Raw genomic sequence first — 19231 nt, forward strand, 5'->3', positions numbered from 1 at the left:
CTGCTTCCCTTTCAAGGCAGGCTTAACTCTCCTGCTTCGTTCCCCATAAACTGTGGCCAGTAGATCACGGCCTCCTTAGGCTGTCCTGGGGAGTCAGCAAGGTAATGGACGGAGACAAAGCACTTACAAAGCAGGGCACTGGGTAAGCACTAGCTACCACCCTCACCACCAATCCACACCTCCAAATGAAGCAGAAAAACATGACCAGTTCACGGCGCGAGGCATAGGCATGAGAGACTGCAGGTGGAAAAGGCTGGGGAGTTGAGAATGATGGTGTTCAAGCACAGCTCATCATGTGTTGGGATGATGCTCCCTCCAGTCAGCCTCACTCCTGCCTCTCAAATGAGTCCAGTTTTTTTGTGTTTTATTTTGATTTTTTGGGCCACATCTAGTAATGCTCAGGGGTTACTCCTGGATCTGAACTCAGTAATTATTCCTGGCAGGGATCAGGGACCATATGGAATGCTGGGGAATCAAATCTGGGTCTGCCATATGCAAGGCAAGTGTCCTACTGACTATACTACTGTTCCAGCTTTTAAAGGCTAGATCCAAATGTCTTCACTTTCAGAGAAGTAACGGCTCAGACCTATCGCTATGATGCGGAAAGGGACGGAGGTTCATGACTTGATCTTTGCAGTGGACAAGGCCAGTCACCTGGGCTCACTCCAGACTCAGACCTGTTCTTGGGGTGGGGCAGCTCGTCCCCTGTGGCATGCAGTGCTTATAGTGGCACCACCAAGAGAAATAGTTTGGACTAGTCTTTTCGTTTGCTCTTTTTATTTGGTTTTGGGACCACATCCCATGGTGCTCAGCAGCTACTCCTGGCTCTGGGCTCAGAAGACCTGAGGTGCCAGGGATTAAACTCTTGCGCAAAAAGTGTGAGCTTATGACAACAAAGGAAAAAACTCTCCTGAACACATTTTTACTCTAACAGTCCTGTCAGAGAAGTAAATTTCTTTTTTCATTTAATATGTGTTCATAGAGACTTCATAATCCATTTACTTCTAGTTTGTATATCATAAAATTAAATACATTCAGGGGCCAGAGAGATAGCATGGAGATAAGGCGCTTGCCTTTCATGCAGAAAGGTGGTTTGAATCCCAGCATCCCATATGGTCCCCTGAGCCAGCCAGGAGCGATTTCTCAGCATAGAGCCAGGAGTAACCCCTGAGCACTGCCGGGTGTGACCCCCCCAAAAAATGAAATAAATTCATACATTGAGAGCTATTCCATTTTGAGATTTGCTCCACCATACCCCATAATGAACATGGAATGATACAGCATTAGTTTACCAAATGATACAGCATTAGTTTACCAAATCATGCAGCTGAGTCCCTAAGCCCTGAGCAGAGCCAGCCAGGAGTAAAGCCTGAGGAACTCTAGATGTGGCTTAAAAAATAAAAAAAAAAAAAAGAGCCCGGAGAGATAGCACAGCGGTGTTTGCCTTGCAAGCAGCCAATCCAGGACCAAAGGTGGTTGGTTCGAATCCCGGTGTTCCATATGGTCCCCCATGCCTGCCAGGAGATATTTCTGAGCAGACAGCCAGGAGTAACCCCTGAGCACCGCCGGGTGTGGCCCAAAAACAAAAAATAAAATAAACAAACAAACAAATAAATAATAAAAAATAAAAAAGAACCTTCCCCTGACAAAAATATCTTCTAAAAACTTCAACTTCATTGTGATCCTATTTTGATTTTTTTTTGTTTTGTTTTGTTTTTGGGTCAACATAGGGGATGCCAGGGATCGAGCCAAGGTCCGTCCTAGATCAGCCACGTGAAAGGCAAACACCGTACTGCTACGCTATCGCTCTGGCCCTCCTATTTTGATTTTTAAGTAACTCAACTATAGTTGGCAACAAATAAAAATTCACTGGGAGATTCCTCTGACCTCAACAATTAATTTTGATAAATAATCATTAAATGAAAAAAAATTCCAACTGAATTTACATAGAGTTGACTCATTAATACAGCTACATTATTTTTATTCAAGACAAATAAATCTAACTTAAAAAATATCTACAATCGGGGCAAGATAGTACAGTAGTAAGGCATTTACCTTCCATGTGATGGACCTGGGTTCAACCCCAGTGTCCCATATGATCTCCTGAGCACGGCCAGGCATGCTTCCTGAGTGCAGAGCCAGGAGTAACCCCTGAGTTTTGCTGAGTGTGGCCCCAAAGAAAAATAAAAAACTAATTTAAAATCAATGTGCAAATTAATTCATAGGTAACAGTTTCCATTTACAAAGACACCAATAGGATTTTAATTTAGAGTACAGGCTTTATCTCTAAAACCTGCTCTAGAGATCTGGGAAATCACATGGCCATAAGCCATTTCCTTATTCTGATTAAAAATAAAACACAAACCTACCAATTCACCTGGGTGAAATCAGAATTTTTATAAGTGCGTAGATTTTAAATTCCTCATATCCAAGTCTCCATCTATGAGGACTTGGTGGAAAATCAGAAGGGGGAAAAGCTTTGCATCTCTTAACTAGTGAGCAATTGCTTTCTTTTCCTTTCCTAATAAATTACAGGCAGACTTGAGCAGATGTCAGGTTGGCATTCAAACCCTAAAATATAGCTGAAAAGCAAGTTATGACTAATACAAGGGAAAAAGATGAATGTCAGAAAGCTTCAAATTTTTTTCTTTCTTTTTTTCTTTCTCTCTTTCTCTTTTTTTTTTTTTTTCAAATTTCAGATAAGCTCTTTAGCCTTAGGGTTCCTTTTACAGAGCCCTGGAGATGTCTTAACCCCCATTTAAATCGCAATCTCTCCTCATGGGGGCGCGGGGGTGGGGGGGTGGCGGGCAGTGTGTGTGGAAAAGCATTTCAGAGTGTCAGTGTTTATGTTAATCTTCACAAGAACTCCCTCCCCCCAACCCGAACAGCACATGCACAAAACCTTTCTGCCTTTTCTTCCACCCTGTATTTTATTTACACTGTTGTTAGCATGCGAAAGATGCCTCTGTAAGTGATTACCTTCTCAGGTGGGCCACTTCATAAAGTAACTTTCCTTATCAGAAAAGAGTCCTTCCCCCAGAGTTTCCAAAGACCCTAAAAATATAGATTTTTGTTTGACTGAAACAAATGTACTGAAAACGGTATCCATTTTTTGAAAACAGGGCCACAAAACTGTAACCACCCCACTTAGTGTCTTGGATACTTAATGAGGTACAGATCCCCCAGAAGCCTGGGGTCTCTGCACCCCTTCTCTTCTAGCTCTAAAATGGGCAGCTTCTGCCAAAGGGTCTTCCTTGGATAGGTGCAAAGTGAGTTCTAAAATGACAATATTGGCTCGAAGCCACATTACAGAGGGGTAGGCAATTTGACAGGCCAGGCAGGTATGATCCCCCGAGTCCCACCAAGAGTGATCGTGATCCGTGAGCACAATCAGGAGGAGTAAGTCCACCATGTGTGATTCTCTCACACCCAACCCACAGGGGGGAAAAAGTTATAAAATGATAGCACAGGCACTACTTCTTTTTAACAATGGTTCTACTGCCCTTTGAAAAGTCCTGATTTGGATGGTCTACTTGGGCATCTGTACTTTAGAGTCTGGATGCTAAAAAGTGAAGTAAAGGTACAGAGACTCAAGTCTCTGACAACAAAAGAGCTGTTGTAACAACTGGGGTGGTCAATCCTTTCTCTTTAGGACTTCACAAAAAGTACACACAAGGTTGAGTCTGAAGTGATAGCACAGCGGTAGGGCATTTGCCTTGCATGTGGCTGACCCCAGACAGGCCTGGGTTCAATACCCGGCATCTCATGTGGTCCCGTAAGCCTGCCAGGAGTGATTCTGAGTGCAGAGTCAGGAGTAACCCCTGAGCACTGCTGTATGTGTCCCACCCCCCAAAAAAAATAGTGCCTGCAAGGGAGTAAGTGAGGGATATCCCTGCACCAAGGAGACATTGGGATTCCTCTGAGTGCCCTGGAGACATAAGTTAGTTGCTGTGTTCGCTCATTCATCTCTACTTCCAAATTTCTACTCGAGGACTCAAAAGATGCTTCTATTCACCAGAACAAAACCTACTATTGTGGGAGGGGATGCTGCCCACCATGTGCCAAGCATAAATCTAGTTTTCTGTGCCAGGGCTTATATTCTCCCAGAGGAGAGTTGCCCCATGTGGGCTTGGGCTTGGGCAAGGGCAAGTTCAAGTTCTACAGGCAAAGGAAAAATAACTGGTATACTGATCAAAATGACATCGCCAAAACAAAACCCCAACTCAAGTTGCCCCTTACTTCCTATTTCTGAACAAAGGTTTTTTTTTCCCGGTTTTTAGAGCTTTATGTGTCTTCTTCGCCCCTAGAAGGTTTTCATTGATTTTAACACTAGAAAAAAAATAACAAAGGGCTGGAGAGATAGTGTGGTAGAGCAGGTAGAGTACTTGTTTTGCAGGAAGCCAATCCAAGTTTGATCCTCACCACCCCTTCTAGTTCCCTGAGCATAGCTAGAAGTGATCCCCAAATGCAGAGCAGAGAGTAAGCCCTGAGCCTGCTGGGAATATACCTGCCATTGTCCCCCTCCCCAAATACAACAAACAGAAAACCAACATAACAAAACTGGAGAGATACAGAAGATATTTGATAGTTCTTCCAAAAAAAAAAATAATACATTAGAAACTCTAGGACAGGGGCCAGAGCAATAGCACAGTGTTAGGGCATTTGCCTTGCATGCAGCTGACCTGGGACAGACCCAGGTTTGATCCCCAACAACCCAATATGATCCCCTGAGCCTGCCAGGAGTGATTTCTGAGTGCAGGCCAGGAGCAATTCCTGAGTACTGCAAGTATGGCCCAAAAACCAAAAAAACAACAAAAAAACACTGGAATACTTATTCTGTGCAAATTATCTCATGAATACTAACTTTATCGCATAATTATGTACCTAAATGGTCGTTTAGTCTTCCCATATCTCACTGACAATATTCCATAAATTCCATATCTATTGTATCTACTAATCCAACATTCCATGTCAAGATTTTAGTTTCACTGCTAGTAGAAATTTTTAGATGCGAAACTAAAAAACTCATATTACTTAGTGTAATGGCCAGAATTTTTGGGGGGAGGGGGGTCACACCCGGCAGCACTCAGGAGTTCCTCCTGGCTCCACGCTCAGAAATCGCTCCTGGCAGGCTCGGGGGACCATATGGGATGCCGGGATTCGAACCACCGTCCTTCGGCGTCCACGGCAAATGCCTCACTGTTGTGCTATCTCTCCGGCCCATTGGTCAAAATTTTGATTTGTTATTTTGTGATCTCCCATAAGCAGAAAGATAAATTTAGTTAAAATTCATGTTTATAGGAGAAATAACACTAGGCTCCATGGTAAAGTTTATAATTTGGTTTCAAGCTAAAAAACAAACAAACAAAAAACCCTCAACACAAAGCAAAATCGCTCACAATCTACATAAATTCTTCTCTAATCACTATATTTCAAAATTGTAAATTTTATGAATCCATCATTCCTAGTGTCGAATTGAATTCTCAGAACATATTTATTGTTTGTTAACATGGGTTGGGGTAGGGGAGACAGAGGGAGAAAACAATCAACTTTCCCTACGTGGCAGAGTATAAAGAACAGGGGCTATATACATATATAAAAAGAACTCGTAGCAAATGTAGCAATTTCTACTTTTATAAGCTTTGACCAAAGCTCTATTCTACTCAGAGTGCAACGAAGCATTCTACCATGTAATCTCCCCAAATTCAAAGGAAAAGAAGTCTCTGTTGGAAATTTGCACTAACTTATGCAGCAAGGGAATCAGTGCTCAGCCACCTCCTAATAACAAGCAGCTTTAGGACATGAAGACTCTTGTTTTTCAAACAACTCAAAAACAAATATAAGCTATTTATTGTCTTTTAAGTCCAAATGATAGATGTGTTTCTTTCAGTCTGTTGTTTTGGAGCCACACCCAGTTGTGCTCAGGGCTTACTCCTGGTAGGGCTCAGAACAGGTTATGGAGTACAGGGGATCCAACCTAGGTAGGCCACATGCAAGGCAAGTACACTACCTACTGTTCTATCTTTCCAGTCGCATAGTATGTGTCTTGATGAAAAAAAGTCAGAGAGAAAATCATAAATTGGGGGGGGGGTGTTGGGTCACACCTGGTGGCACTCAGGGGTCAGCCACCCTGGCTCTGTGCTCAGAAATCAATTGCTCCTGGCACAGGGGCCATTATGAGATGCCAGGATTCCAACTGCTGTCTGTCCTGGATTGCCTGCGTGCAAGGCAAAAGCCCTACCACTATGCTATCCCTCCAGCCTCAAATCATAAATAGTTTTAAAAGGAAAGAATTTATTTTTTAAATATAACTAAATAGGTGCGAGGAATAAACATTAGAAAGATAAATCCAGGGGCTGGAATGATAGTAAGGTAAGGCACTTGCATTGGTGGTACCCCACCAGATATTGATCCTTCTAAGCAACCCATATGGTCCACTGAGTACCACCAGGCATGATTCTTGAGTGCACAGCCAGGAGCAACCCCTGAGAATCAGCAGATGGGGTCCAAGAAACAAAAAACCAAAGAGGACAGGACAAGAATGGAAAGGGAAGGGAAGGAAAGGAAAGTCACCACATCCAAGTCTATTTTGATTAATTTTCAAACTGTTCAACAGCAACTGGCAAAGTCACAACCTAATCAACACTCTTTCTCAGGACTGAATGCACAGGGCCAAACAAAGCACAGAATACCATTGAAGTAGCCCTTGGGAGTGTCCAAACTAGAAAATATAGCTCTAAAATAATAAAATATAAGGTTGCTTTTATTTAATTTGTTTTTAGCAAAAGCAGTGACTTACCTATTTATTGAATCAGAAAGTATAAATGTTCAAAGAAACACAATATTAGACTCTGACCAGGACTCACTCTTGAAAACCAGCAAAAAATGTTCTGAATAACTCAGAATGATTATTCTTTTTTGCTCTGCTTCTGAACCCCCCCAAAATAGTTAAACATTTCTGTATCTTGATTTAAAAAAAAAAAAAACCTATGAATTTATTGCATCTCAAAATACATATTACCAATAGACTAGCCTACCCCATTTAATTTTACTAGTTTACTTAGTAAAATTCTGGTGTTTTTTTAATGGAGTTGGCTTTTATATTTAAAAAAAAATAAGAGTAGATTATTGCCAATTCAAGGTGTACAAAACTCAGGTGATGAGGGTCTCTGTCATTTTCTCTTAATCCAGTTCCAAACTCGACCTTTCCCCAGAGAACAGGTGTGTGCTGGCCCTGTGAGTTATCAGAGGGAGCAACCAGGCAGAAAAGCTACCAACAATAGGACTCTGAGAGAATCAGGACTTAGTGCCTGGAAAGCAGTTCTTATCCCCACCATGAATACACTTTTATCTCCAGTAGCAATTTAAAGATAAAGACTGATGGGGTGAATAATATATTCCTATTCCTTCAGGTTTTGTGTGTGTGTGTGTGTGTTTTTTTTTTTTTTTTTTTTTTTTGGATACTGTTTTATACTAACAGTCTGCCAGGAGCTTGTTATGTTGTAAATTCCTTTGACAGATATTCTGTTGCTCACATTCCAACCCAAGCTATGATATGGATTTGAAAAGAGTCACGACAGCACATCCACGAGAGCAAATAGAGCAACCTCATACAGATGAATTACATAAACCTTCGCAAAGGAAGTGATAAATGAATAGTGCTTGTCTCTGTATATATGATACGGAAACTCCTACTGTATCCTGCATTTGTCTTTTTGGATCAAACTTATCTAATTTTAAAACAGGCCAAGTATCCATTTACTAGGTATGAAGATGTACTAATTGGGTAACACCAGGGTGCCATGAAAAACAGTCGCTAATATTAGAACAGATCTCACAGTCTAACAGATAATTAGCAGCTGGCTAACTCCAACCCACAGTGGATCTTTAGAATCAGGTGGATTTTTTTAAATATGCTCTATAGAAAAAAAGAGAAAAAAACACTTGTAGCTAGTAAATAAAATGAGATTTCTAATCCTTTCTTCAAAAAAATATACTGAATAAAATGGAGCAACTATAAATATTTCTGTAGTTTCATCGCAAAATTAAATGTGATTTTAAAAGTTCTAGTAGATTAGGGGCTGGAGTAGTAATTACGATAGGGTGTTTGCCTTGCACACAGCTGACCCAGGACGGATGCGGGTTCAATCCCAGGATTCCCATATGGTTCCCCCGAGCCAGAAGCGATTTCTGAGCACCGAGCCAGAAATAACCCTTGAGCAACACCAGGTGTGGCCCCCAAAACAAAAAAATATATAAATAAAAAAATAAAATAAAAGTTCTAGTAGTTTAACAGTATTTGTTTTTTAAAGAAAACTTCAAGATGTTGAGACAGAAAAATACTTTAGCAGGTCTGAAAAACACATTTCAAAACATGACTGCAAAGATTATTCATCATATTCATCTTTTTTAAAAAAAAATACAAGATTTCATTAAACCTTCTTTATTAAACTTACCCATCTGCTCCACAATCTCAGGAGGAAACACTCGGGAAGCGAATGCCCGTCGAAAAATATCTGAAAATTCCTTATCCAGACCGCCTATCCCCATTTTCTCAAAGTTCCAGTCAGGATTGATGATAGATTGGCGATTTTCCTTAGTTTTAGCTTTACCTAGAGTAAACAAAGATGATCAAATGTGAAGCCAAAAGTCCATATCTGAGTATAAAAAGAGAGACCCTGGACATTCTCAATGGACAGAAAGAAATTACTCTAGACACAAAAATGAGCCACACGCTTGGAGCTAAGGTCCTAAGAAGGCATTTCTGCTCCAAAGGCTTCATCTCACCCACATTGAGGACCAATAAACACTTTTAGAATGGCCAGTGCAGCTACAACTGAGCCATGAAACCTTCCCAACCTTTGATCCAAACTAGCTCATGGATCTATGTGATTGACTAGGTAAAAACAACAACAACAAACTTACATATTCATGTTTGATAAAGATTGAGACTGAGACTAGGGCTAGAAATGTGACTAAAATGCAGTGGTTCATACTAAAACGAATGTACTCAAACACTTATTTCTCTCGATGATCTTGTGATTGGAATCTGACCCCTCAGTCTGAGAAGATGCAACTAGTGAGTTTGGCATCTTATTGACTTTTCTTCACTGTAGACATCAAGTCTAAAATCATGCTCAAGATTTTAATGATTTCAAATTCCATGTTTTCACATACTGCAAGTTGAAATGTTCTAATTTAGATGACACAGTGCCACCTAAAGTAATTCAAGAGTAGCACATGAACTATCTCAAAGAATGAAGTGCCTTAGTACAGTCTACTGTGGAAAAAAAGAGGCAATATTTTAAAGAATAAAAATAAAAAATAAATAAAAAAGTTTTAATCAGAAAAAAATTGTATTGTACTGGAAAAATTTATTCTCCATAATTTATGGTTCGAATTTTACAGATTTAACATCCTTTATAGAGATCGAAATATTTTCCTTAGACTCTACTGCCCTCTTGTGCCCAAAGTGGTTTCATGCTAAATCACAATTTTTTGACAGAAAAAAAAAAAAAAAATCTACCATTGCTTTGTGCAAATTACATAGAAATATTCATAGAAAAGCAAAGTTGGAGCTCTAGTATTTCATTCTCCCTTCCACATACACCACTCTGTGTGTGTTTGTGTATGTATATATATATATATATATATATATATATATATATAAAAGTGTGGTCCCTATTAAAAGAAAAAAAATTTTTTCAAATTAGGGTCAGGGGCCAGAGAGATAGTATAGCGGGTAGGACGTTTGCCTTGCATGTGGTTGACCAGGGCTTGATCCCTGGCATTGTGTGTGTCTGTACGTGTGTGTGTGTGTGTGTGTGTGTGTGTGTGTGTGTGTGTGTGTGTATCTGTCTGTCTGTCTGTTTGTCTGTCGGTCTGTCTGTGTGCCTATGTCTGTGTGTATGTCCTATTGTGAACACCAGGAGTGATCCCTGGCCCTGAGCACAACCAAGTATGGCCAAAAAAAAAAAAAAAACAATAAAAATTGGGGTCAGATTGCTCAATGGACTAGAAAACACACGCTTTGCATAAAGGAGGCCCAGGTTGATCCCTGGCACCACACAGCTCCCGAAGAGCCACCAAGGCACTGTCAGGTATTAAGAAAAAAAATTTTTAATTAAAAAATTAATAAAAATCAACACTTGATGGTGAAAACAAAAGAAAAAAGGCAAAAAGTAATGTAACTTTCTTGAGATAAAATATACAAAATATATATAGAAATATAAAATACAAAGGAAGTATGAGATAAATAATAGATTATGTTATGTCCTAAAGTCATAAAAACCAATCACTCAAAATTCTGCTGTAGAGGTATATTTCTTATAAGGTTGAAAGAACAAATTATAAATGATCTTGAACTAGATCTAAAAATTTTAGTGTGCCCATCCATAGTCCATAAATATTTTATTATATAATTAAGAAAATAAGGAGTAAAATTTATGTGAGTAGCATATAAGAAAAAATAAAAAATAGTATAATAATAATATCCAGAGGGGCAGGGTGGTGGCGCTAGAGGTAAGGTGTCTGCCTTGCCAGTGCTAGCCTAGGACGGACCGCGGTTCGATCCCCCAGTGTCCCATATGGTCCCCCAAGCCATGAGCGACTTCTGAGCGCATAGCCAGGAGTAAGCCCTGAGCATCACCGGGTGTGGCCCAAAAACAAAAAAACAAACAAACAAACAAAAAATAATAATAACAATAATAATAATATCTAGAGACAAAAAAGATGAGGATCAGGAGGACTGGTCCATGGTGGGAAGCGTGTCAAAAAGAGCAGTAAGTGCTATTAGGGTGGTAAATGGTCCACTGTGACAGTGATAGTTGGAACTGACCACTCTGAACAAGAACTGGGTGCTTAAGGGGATAAAGTGATAATGCATGGTACCCTTTATTAACAACAGTGCTAATGAAAGTGTCTAAAAAAAAAGAGTGAGTGGGTGGAAGGAAACTGGGGGCATTGATGGTGGAAAATGTGCACTGGTAAAGCGTGATGTATCTGTGATTGAAACTCAACCATGAACAATTTTGCAATCATGATGCTTAAATAAAGCAATTATATAATAAAACAAAGAAAATAAGCAAATGATAAATATGGATCAAGGGGGGAAAGGTCATATACCCAATAAAGTGAAATGGCCTTGAATATGATGATGTGTAACCAATGAAATTTCTCTACTTTCTACTGGGTAGACATTGACAAAGTTAAAGCCAACAAAAACGGAAAGCACGCAGTTAATCACATCATCACTCTGGGGAACTGCTATTCCTACAGGCCAATCTTCATTAATATACTAAGAGCAGGGCTGAGCCCGGAGTGCAGGGCTGATCTATGAATCTGCCGATGGGCTTTAACTGCACATTCCCCCCTCTGCCAGCTGTGAACAGAAGTGAAGCCAGGATGACACTGAACACATGACCAGCGGAGGGCAGTCTCCAAAATCCCACATTCCCAAAAGCAGGAGAGACAGCCAGAAACTGAAGGAGACTACGGGCACTGACAACTCAAGGGAATGTGGGGTTTTTGTGTTTGATCCTAGAACAGAAAAAAAAAAAAAGATGCAGTGGGGAAACTGGCCAGATCTGACTCGTCTGCAGCTAGAAGCTACATAAAAAGGGCAAGAGAGAGGACAGCAAGCTTTAAGTTTTGTCCCCAGTGTCCCCTATAGTCCCCTGAGCCCACCAGGAGTGATTCCTGAGTACAAAGCCTTGAGTAACCTAGCATCACTGGGTGTAGCCTCAAAACAAAGCAAAAGAAGCCACCTAACCCGATAAATGAGTTTTTTTTTCTATTAGAAGAGGAGAGAGGGGAGAGAGGAGAGGAGAGAGGGGAGAGGATGGGAGAGGGGATAGAATGGGAGAGGGGAAAGGAGGGAGGAGAGGAGAGGGAAGAGAGAAGAGGAGACAGGGGAGAGAGGAGAGGAGACCGGGAGAGGGGAGAGGATGAGAGAGGGGAAAGGAGGGAGGAGAGGAGAGGGGAGAGAGAAGAGGAGAGAGGGGAGAGAGGAGAAGAGAGAGGGGAGAGGGGAAAGGAGGGAGGAGAGGAGAGGGGAGAGAGAAGAGGAGAGAGGGGAGAGGGGAGAGAGAGGATAAATGAGTTTTGATAACTGCTCTAAGGTTATTTTAGATGAGAAATCAGAAGGAGCTGGTAGAGGATAGAGAGAAACTGAACTGTATTGGCAAATCTCTTATAAACCTCATTTTACTTCAAAGCTAAAGCTAAAAAATTATTTTTTGCTTATTTTTAATGTATTACAGGGAAATGAAAAACAACATATGGGGCTCACATTTTATCTGTACTGGAAAATGCTAATCCAGGGATGGTTTTAAACCATTTTCCTCCAGCAGGACCATGTGCAAAATGTCCAATGCCCCAAATTTGCATCCCATCTCCTTAGAGGCAGTGCTCTTGATCTTACTCCCCACCAGAAAACCACTGCAGCTGACTCACAGACAACACCACAGGTATCTTCATGTCATTTGGAATGTTCTAACCAGGGGTCTCAAACTCGCGGCATGGGTTGCAAACGGCCCTCTGTACAACATTTTGTGGCCCTGCCCTAGAGGAATCTTTTTTTGTTTTGTTTTGTTTTAGTTGTTTGGGTCACACCCCCCAATGTTCAAGGCTTACTACTGACTTTACACTCAAGGATCACCCTGACTTTGCCTCCTGCGGCCCCCAGGTAAATTGAGTTTGAGACCCCCTGACTAAAGCTTTATTTAAGTAAGTTTAATAAACACTGTAAATCTTACCAATAAGATTGAGGGATGAATTTTCTGCTTTTTCAAATGCAACTTGACTGTTTCCAACGACCAATCCTACTTCAATCTATATAGAAAGATAATAATTAGTTAGTCTAATACCAAACTTCTAAACTTAACAAAACAAGGCCAAAACTCAAGGGAAAATGAGGTCTCACTATGCATTTAAAAAAAATCATCTGGGGGCCCGGAGAGATAGCACAGCGGCATTTGCCTTGCAAGCAGCCGATCTAGGACCAAAGGTGGTTGGTTCGAATCCCGGTGTCCCATATGGTCCCCCGTGCCTGCCAGGAGCTATTTCTGAGCCAGGAGTATTCCCTGAGCAGGTGTGGCCCAAAAACCAAAAAAAAAAAAAAAAAATCATCTGGGGCTGGAGCGGTGGCACAAGTGGTAGGGCATTTGCCTTGCACGTGCTGACCTAGGACAGATTGCAGTTCAATCTCCTGGCATCCTGTATAGTCCCCCAAGCCAGGAGCGATTTCTGAGCACACAGCCAGAAGTAACCCCTGAGCGTTACCTGGTGTGGCCCAAAAAATAAAAAACAAACAAAAAAATCATCCAACCTATCATTTAAGTTACTTTTCTCAACTACCTTCTACTATCTGACTCTTCATCTCAATGCCATTACTTCTCAATATCTTTGCTTTTACTACTTATCTATAACAAACAGCTGCATTCAATCAGGATTGTGGCATATGCAAATTTCAATCTACTATAAGACCCTCAAATATTTTTGCTATATTTTACTAATAATGCCAGCACCAGTTATAAAAATATATTTTTTCTTCCTACTATTCTAATTTTTTAATTTTATTTGGCAATTCCTGGCAATCACACCCAAAAAACTATCAAAAAAAGTCATCAAAGATTGTATATCACATAAGAGAAGAAAAGGGCTAGGAAAATATATTAATTTGCATGGCTAAAATCATCCAATAAAGGTCAGAATAAAACATACCTTCTGTTTTTTCCCTGATGCAGCCTCTCCCTTCAAGATGCTAGGGTCCATGGCTTCAATGTCTTTTACCACCAAGCCAAATAGCTTTTCGTTGAAGCTAAACACAAGCTACATAGAAGAGAGGCAAAAGGAAAAAAAAATCATTTTGTGGTTTAATGGCTTCACTCTCACTTCGTCACCAATGCTCTCCAAATGCAGAAAAGACTTTGGACTGGAGTGGAAGTACACAGTGCTTGCCTTGAACACAGATAACCCAAGTTTGATCTCAGGCACCACCAGGAATTGTGATCCCTGAGTTTGGAGTCAGAGTAGCCCCTGAGCACCATTAGCATGACCACCTACCAAAAAAAAAAAAATGAAAAGAAAAGAGAGAAAGGAAAAGGGAGGGGAAACAAGAGGAAAGCAACTTTCTCCTTTATTTCTCTCTCAAATCTGTTCTACAGACAAAACTACCCATGTAAATAATGAAAGAAAAATGGAAGCACCATTCATTTAGTATTTGTCTCACACCATATAACAGAAGCCATATAATACTACTCACTGCTCTCATGCAGTCAGAAAACATTCCCCCATTTTACTAGTGAGGATGCTGAGATCTGAAGAGAGGCTAAACAAAGAACCCAAAGTGGCAGTAGATGCTTTAAACCCCCTTCCAGTGACCCCCACACTGAAGCTTCCTGACAACCAATGCAAAATGCCAGTTCCACAAGCACAGAGAGAGCTTCTGAATGCTCAGTCCTTCTTCCCTCTGGTTTGAATTCAAAACTTTTGACGAGCAAACCAGGCTATGTGTGAGGTGATAATAGTAAATATGATGGGTAAAGTATAAGAGGAATAACTACTTTGAATAGTGATTCAGGGTAAGATTTTTTTTTTTTTTTTTTTGGTGTTTGGGGCCACACCCATTTGATGCTCAGGGGTTACTCCTGGATAAGCACCCAGAAATTGCCCCTGGCTTGGGGGGACCATATGGGACGCCGGGGGATCGAACCGCGGTCCTTCCTTGGCTAGCACTTGCAAGGCAAACACCTTACCTCTAGCGCCACCTCCCAGCCCCGGGGTAAGATATTTACTTTTCTCTGTATTGCAGAGGATTTCCTTTGATGGGCTTATAGATTCACGTTTGTGGGCTTTTAACTACCACAAATACCAAAGCGTTGTCTATTAAAGCTTTCTCCTAGGCATTTTCTGGTAAAACACTCAAGCTAAGGAGACAATGAAAATGAAGTCTGGCTAGAAAATCCGAGCACATCTTTCACTCCAACTGTGCAGAAATCCAAAAGGAAGCTGACACTGCTATGAGTGATCCCTGAGCTCAGAGCAATGAGTAAGCCTGAGCATTGCCAGACATGGCCCCCAAATAAATAAAAACCAGAAAGAAGCTCCCTGGCTCCAAGAGGAATGAGCAGGGAGCCAACAAATCAGCAGCTAACTGTGCTCTTGGAGTTTTTCTCAGACCTTATGCAGAGCCATAGGTGCATGGAATCTGCTGCAGCAGCAAACTGGTCACAGAAAATCAAGGCATGTGGCTCTGCAGGCTCCCCATTCCCTCACTCAGGAGGTAAGCTCATCGAGAGCAGAAATTGCATGGAGTTTGTCCACTACTGACCCACTTGGCTGGCACACATTCAGAGTCCAATAGGTCTCTGCTTAAACAATCAAACGATTGACTCGTGGGCTCCTGTCTCACCCAGGCCCCAGACTGTATAATCTGTTACGTCTCTAGATCTAAAATTCTTGGTATGCAAGATGATTTCACATGATAAAATCTCTAAGGTTCACGCCAATTTTCTTCTAAAGTTCACTAGTTTGTTTTGGTTTTCGGGGGGGGGGGGGAGAGTAGGGGGATTTGGGCTACACCCAACATTTCTGAGTTGCTATTCTGGGCTCCATGCTTAGGAATCATTCATAGTGCTGCTCAAAAGGGTGCTATGTCATGCAGTTTGAACCATCTCCCCAATGTAATAACAAAGGGAAGAGAAAAGGGAAGGGAAGAAAAGGGAAACAGAAGGGGAGGGCAGGGGAGGAGGAGAGGAGGGAGAAAAATGTGCTATATTCTTTCCCATTTACCAGTAGCATGATGTATAATATAACATGATGCTATAATATATGCATTGGTATGACCCTGAGAGCCTTGTTCTTCCAGATGTTCTTCATCTGTAGCTCTTCTCTCCTACCCCTCTCACAGCTCAGTCCTCTAAGATACTGTAGGGGCAGGCCAGGTGAGTCTTTAGCAACCAGGAGGGTTCACACAGGAATTCTCAGGCTTTCTGGTCTCCCGATCTGCTAAAATGCCTAAAATTTCTGAGGGGCCCAGAAAGATGACCCAGGGATTAAGGTATGTGCCATGTATGTGGCCAGCCCTTAATAGCTCCCTGGTGCCACAGGTGCCCGAGACTTTCTAGGAGCACTCCCCAAGTATAGAGCCAAGCATGATTCCTAAGCACTGCCAGGTCTGACCCAAACCACCATCCAAATTTTTAATAAATTATAAAATGAATTCTTCAGAATCCTTAAGCGCCTTTGGTTTAGATGGATTATATCTACTGATATCATCCATACCAGGAATTAGAACAAAACCTTACATCTGTTCATTTTAAAATGGCAAATAACCACTAAGCATAAGTATCGGTAAAACATTCCCCATTTAGCAAAACCCATCTGTCTTCTCAAATGAAGCTCTAAGTGGGACACACAGGGCTGTCACAGGCTGCAAAACTTAATGTCAGGTCCAGCAGAACAGAGCAGGACCCACACTTGTGCCGCAGCAGAGACATGTGCACTGGCCCACAGCAACATAAGCAAAACGCCCATCATGCGCCTGAGAGGAGGCAGGAAAAAAAAGTTTGGTATTCACATGAAAATACCATATTTGACTTTGCAAATCCTCTGAGAGGGTTCCAGGGCACCCTAGGGGTCTAGGCCCACCTTTGGCAAACATCAGCTACTGAGCAATAGGAGGAGGAAGGAATGAGAAGAATGACAGAGGAGCCGAGTATAATGGTAAGGCCAAAGGAGTACTGATTATTTATAGGTAAACTGTATGAATTCACATTTTTAAAAATGAAATTTATTATGCATGAAACTCTATCATTAACAGTTTTGTAAGCCACTGTGCTTAAATATTTTTCTAATTTTTAAGTGAAATTTTAAAAGAACAAACTCTCTGGAGGCCTGAGACAGGTCAGTAGTAGAGCAAACAAAAAGAATAAAATTTTTTCATAGAGGCCCGTAGAGATAGCACAGCGGCGTTTGCCTTGCAAGCAGCCGATCCAGGACCAAAGGTGGTTGGTTCAAATCCTGGTGTCCCATATGGTCCCCCATGCCTGCCAGGAACTATTTCTGAGCACCGCCGGGTGTGGCCCAAAAACCAAAAAAAAAAAAAAAATTTCTTCATAGAGTTTAGTAATATATGCACTAAGAAATCCAAAATAAGGGGCTGGAGAGATAGAACAGCAGTAGCGCGTTTGCCTTGCAAGCACTGACCCAGGACCAATGGTGGTTCGAATCTTGGCATCCCATACGGTCCCCCGTGCCTGCCAGGAGTGATTTCTGAGCAGAGAACCAGGAGTAACCCCTGAGCATCACCAGGTATGGCCCCCCCCCCAAAAAAAAATCCAAAATAAGGGCCTGAGAGATAGCATGGAGGCAGAGTGTTTGCCTTGCATGCAGAAGGACAGTGGTTCGAATTCCGGCATCCCATATGGTCTCCCGAGCCTGGCAGGAGTGATTTCTGAGTGCACAGAGCCAGGAGTAACCCCTGAGCACTGCAGAGTGTGACCCAAATATAAAAAAAATTTTTTAATCCAAAATAAATCAAAAAGGGTATTATCAGTGATATCTTTCTTTTTTTGTTTTATGTTATGATCCCACCCAGTGATGCTCAGGGATTATTTCTGGCTCTGTATTCAGGAATCACTCCTGGCAGTGCTCAGGATGCAAGGAATCCGAGTTGGCAACATGCAAAGCAAGTGCCTGGCCTGCTGTACTATCACTCTGACCCCAGCAATATCTTTTTGTTTGTTTGTTTGTTTGTTTTTGGGTCACACCCATAGTGCTCAGAGGCTACTCCTGGCTCTGTGCTCAGAAATCAACCCTGGCAGGCTCCGAGACCATATGGGATGCCAGAAATCGAATTTGGGTCCATCCCGGGTCAGCCATGTGCTAGGCAAATGCTCTACTGTTGTACTATTGCTCTGGGCCCCAACAATATCAATTTAAAGGAGAGAAAATCTGGTCTCTGAGGCTTCGATGAAAAACCTAAAACATATATATATATATATATATATATATATATATATATATATATATATATACACATATATGTATAGGTGGGGCTGGAATGATAGTTCAGGGTGTTTTCCTTGCACGCAGTCAATCCAGGTCAATCCAGGTCTAATCCCCAGCATCCCATATGGTCCCCCATGCACTGCCAGAAGTGATTCCTGAGTGCAGAGTCAGGAGTAACCCCCTGAACATCACTGAGTATGGTAAAAAAAAAAAAAACTGAGTCAGTCATGTGCAAGACCAATGCCCTACCTGCCTCCCAACCCCACCCCTCAAAAAAAAAATTTTTTTTTTTCAAAAAGAGGCTCATAACTTAAATTTAAACTACTTTTCCATTGGGCCAGAGAGAGAGCACCATGGTAGGGCATTTGCATTGCACACAGCTGATCCAGGAAGGACAATGAATGGTTTGAATCCCAGCATCCCATATGGTCCCCCAAGCCTGCCAGGAGCGATTTCTGAGCACAGAGCCAGGAGTAACCCCTGAGCGCTGTTGGGTGTGATCCAAAAACCAAAACAACAACAATAACAACAACAACAACAACAAAACTACTTTTTCATAGACATAAGTCAGAAAAAGAAAAAGACAACCCACAATAAAACATCATGGCACAACAAGGAAAGAATGTGAGAAGCAGTATTCCTACCGTGATCCCCACCTAACAGAAATCACAACAAAAAGCCGGGGTTATTACACGTGATAGTGTGGCCTAAAAGATGCTATAGATATCTCTGTGTAGATTTTCAAAGGCTCAACAAGAACATCTCTCTCCCTCACATGCCATCACCTATCTTGCATTTAACGGTTCATAAATAATTTTGGACAACAGAGGGGTGGAATGACTTTCTATCAAGTCCATGGAATAAAAGGAAATGCAAGACTACCTGCTGCCCCACGGAGAATGCCTGGTTGTTGAACTGCTGAATAAACTCTGCTGCCATCTTATCAGTATCATAAGGGTTGGAGTCAATGCTTTTTTTCTGCAGGAAGTCGATCTCGATGGTCATTGTGCCAATACACTGTTTGGCCTTGTCGAATGTATATAAGGATACTAGAATGGAAAAAGAAACATTTAAGAACAAACTAACAAACAAACAAACAAACAAACACACACACACACACACACACACAATCAACTCAGGGACACCAGATATTTATTATGTTCCAAACTTTTCCAAGTGAATAAATCTTAACAGAACTTGACCAAAGAGGCTTCTACAG

General features: G+C 41.5%; 1 protein-coding gene across 2 annotated transcripts in view; it reads right to left on the reverse strand.

Annotated features, from left to right (window-relative positions):
• Positions 1-19231, reverse strand: part of NSF (N-ethylmaleimide sensitive factor, vesicle fusing ATPase) — a 151380-nt gene that overhangs the window by 98572 nt on the left and 33577 nt on the right. For both annotated transcript variants that reach the window (XM_049779079.1, XM_049779078.1), the window contains exons 5-8: positions 18895-19061; positions 13723-13830; positions 12756-12831; positions 8457-8612 (exon numbers count right to left, since the gene is read on the reverse strand). In XM_049779079.1, coding sequence (XP_049635036.1) covers positions 8457-8612; positions 12756-12831; positions 13723-13830; positions 18895-19061 — 507 coding nt within the window. The remainder of the gene's footprint in view (positions 1-8456; positions 8613-12755; positions 12832-13722; positions 13831-18894; positions 19062-19231) is intronic.

The sequence above is a fragment of the Suncus etruscus genome, chromosome 1, assembly GCF_024139225.1.
Source record: "Suncus etruscus isolate mSunEtr1 chromosome 1, mSunEtr1.pri.cur, whole genome shotgun sequence".
Taxonomy (NCBI): Eukaryota; Metazoa; Chordata; class Mammalia; order Eulipotyphla; family Soricidae; genus Suncus; species Suncus etruscus.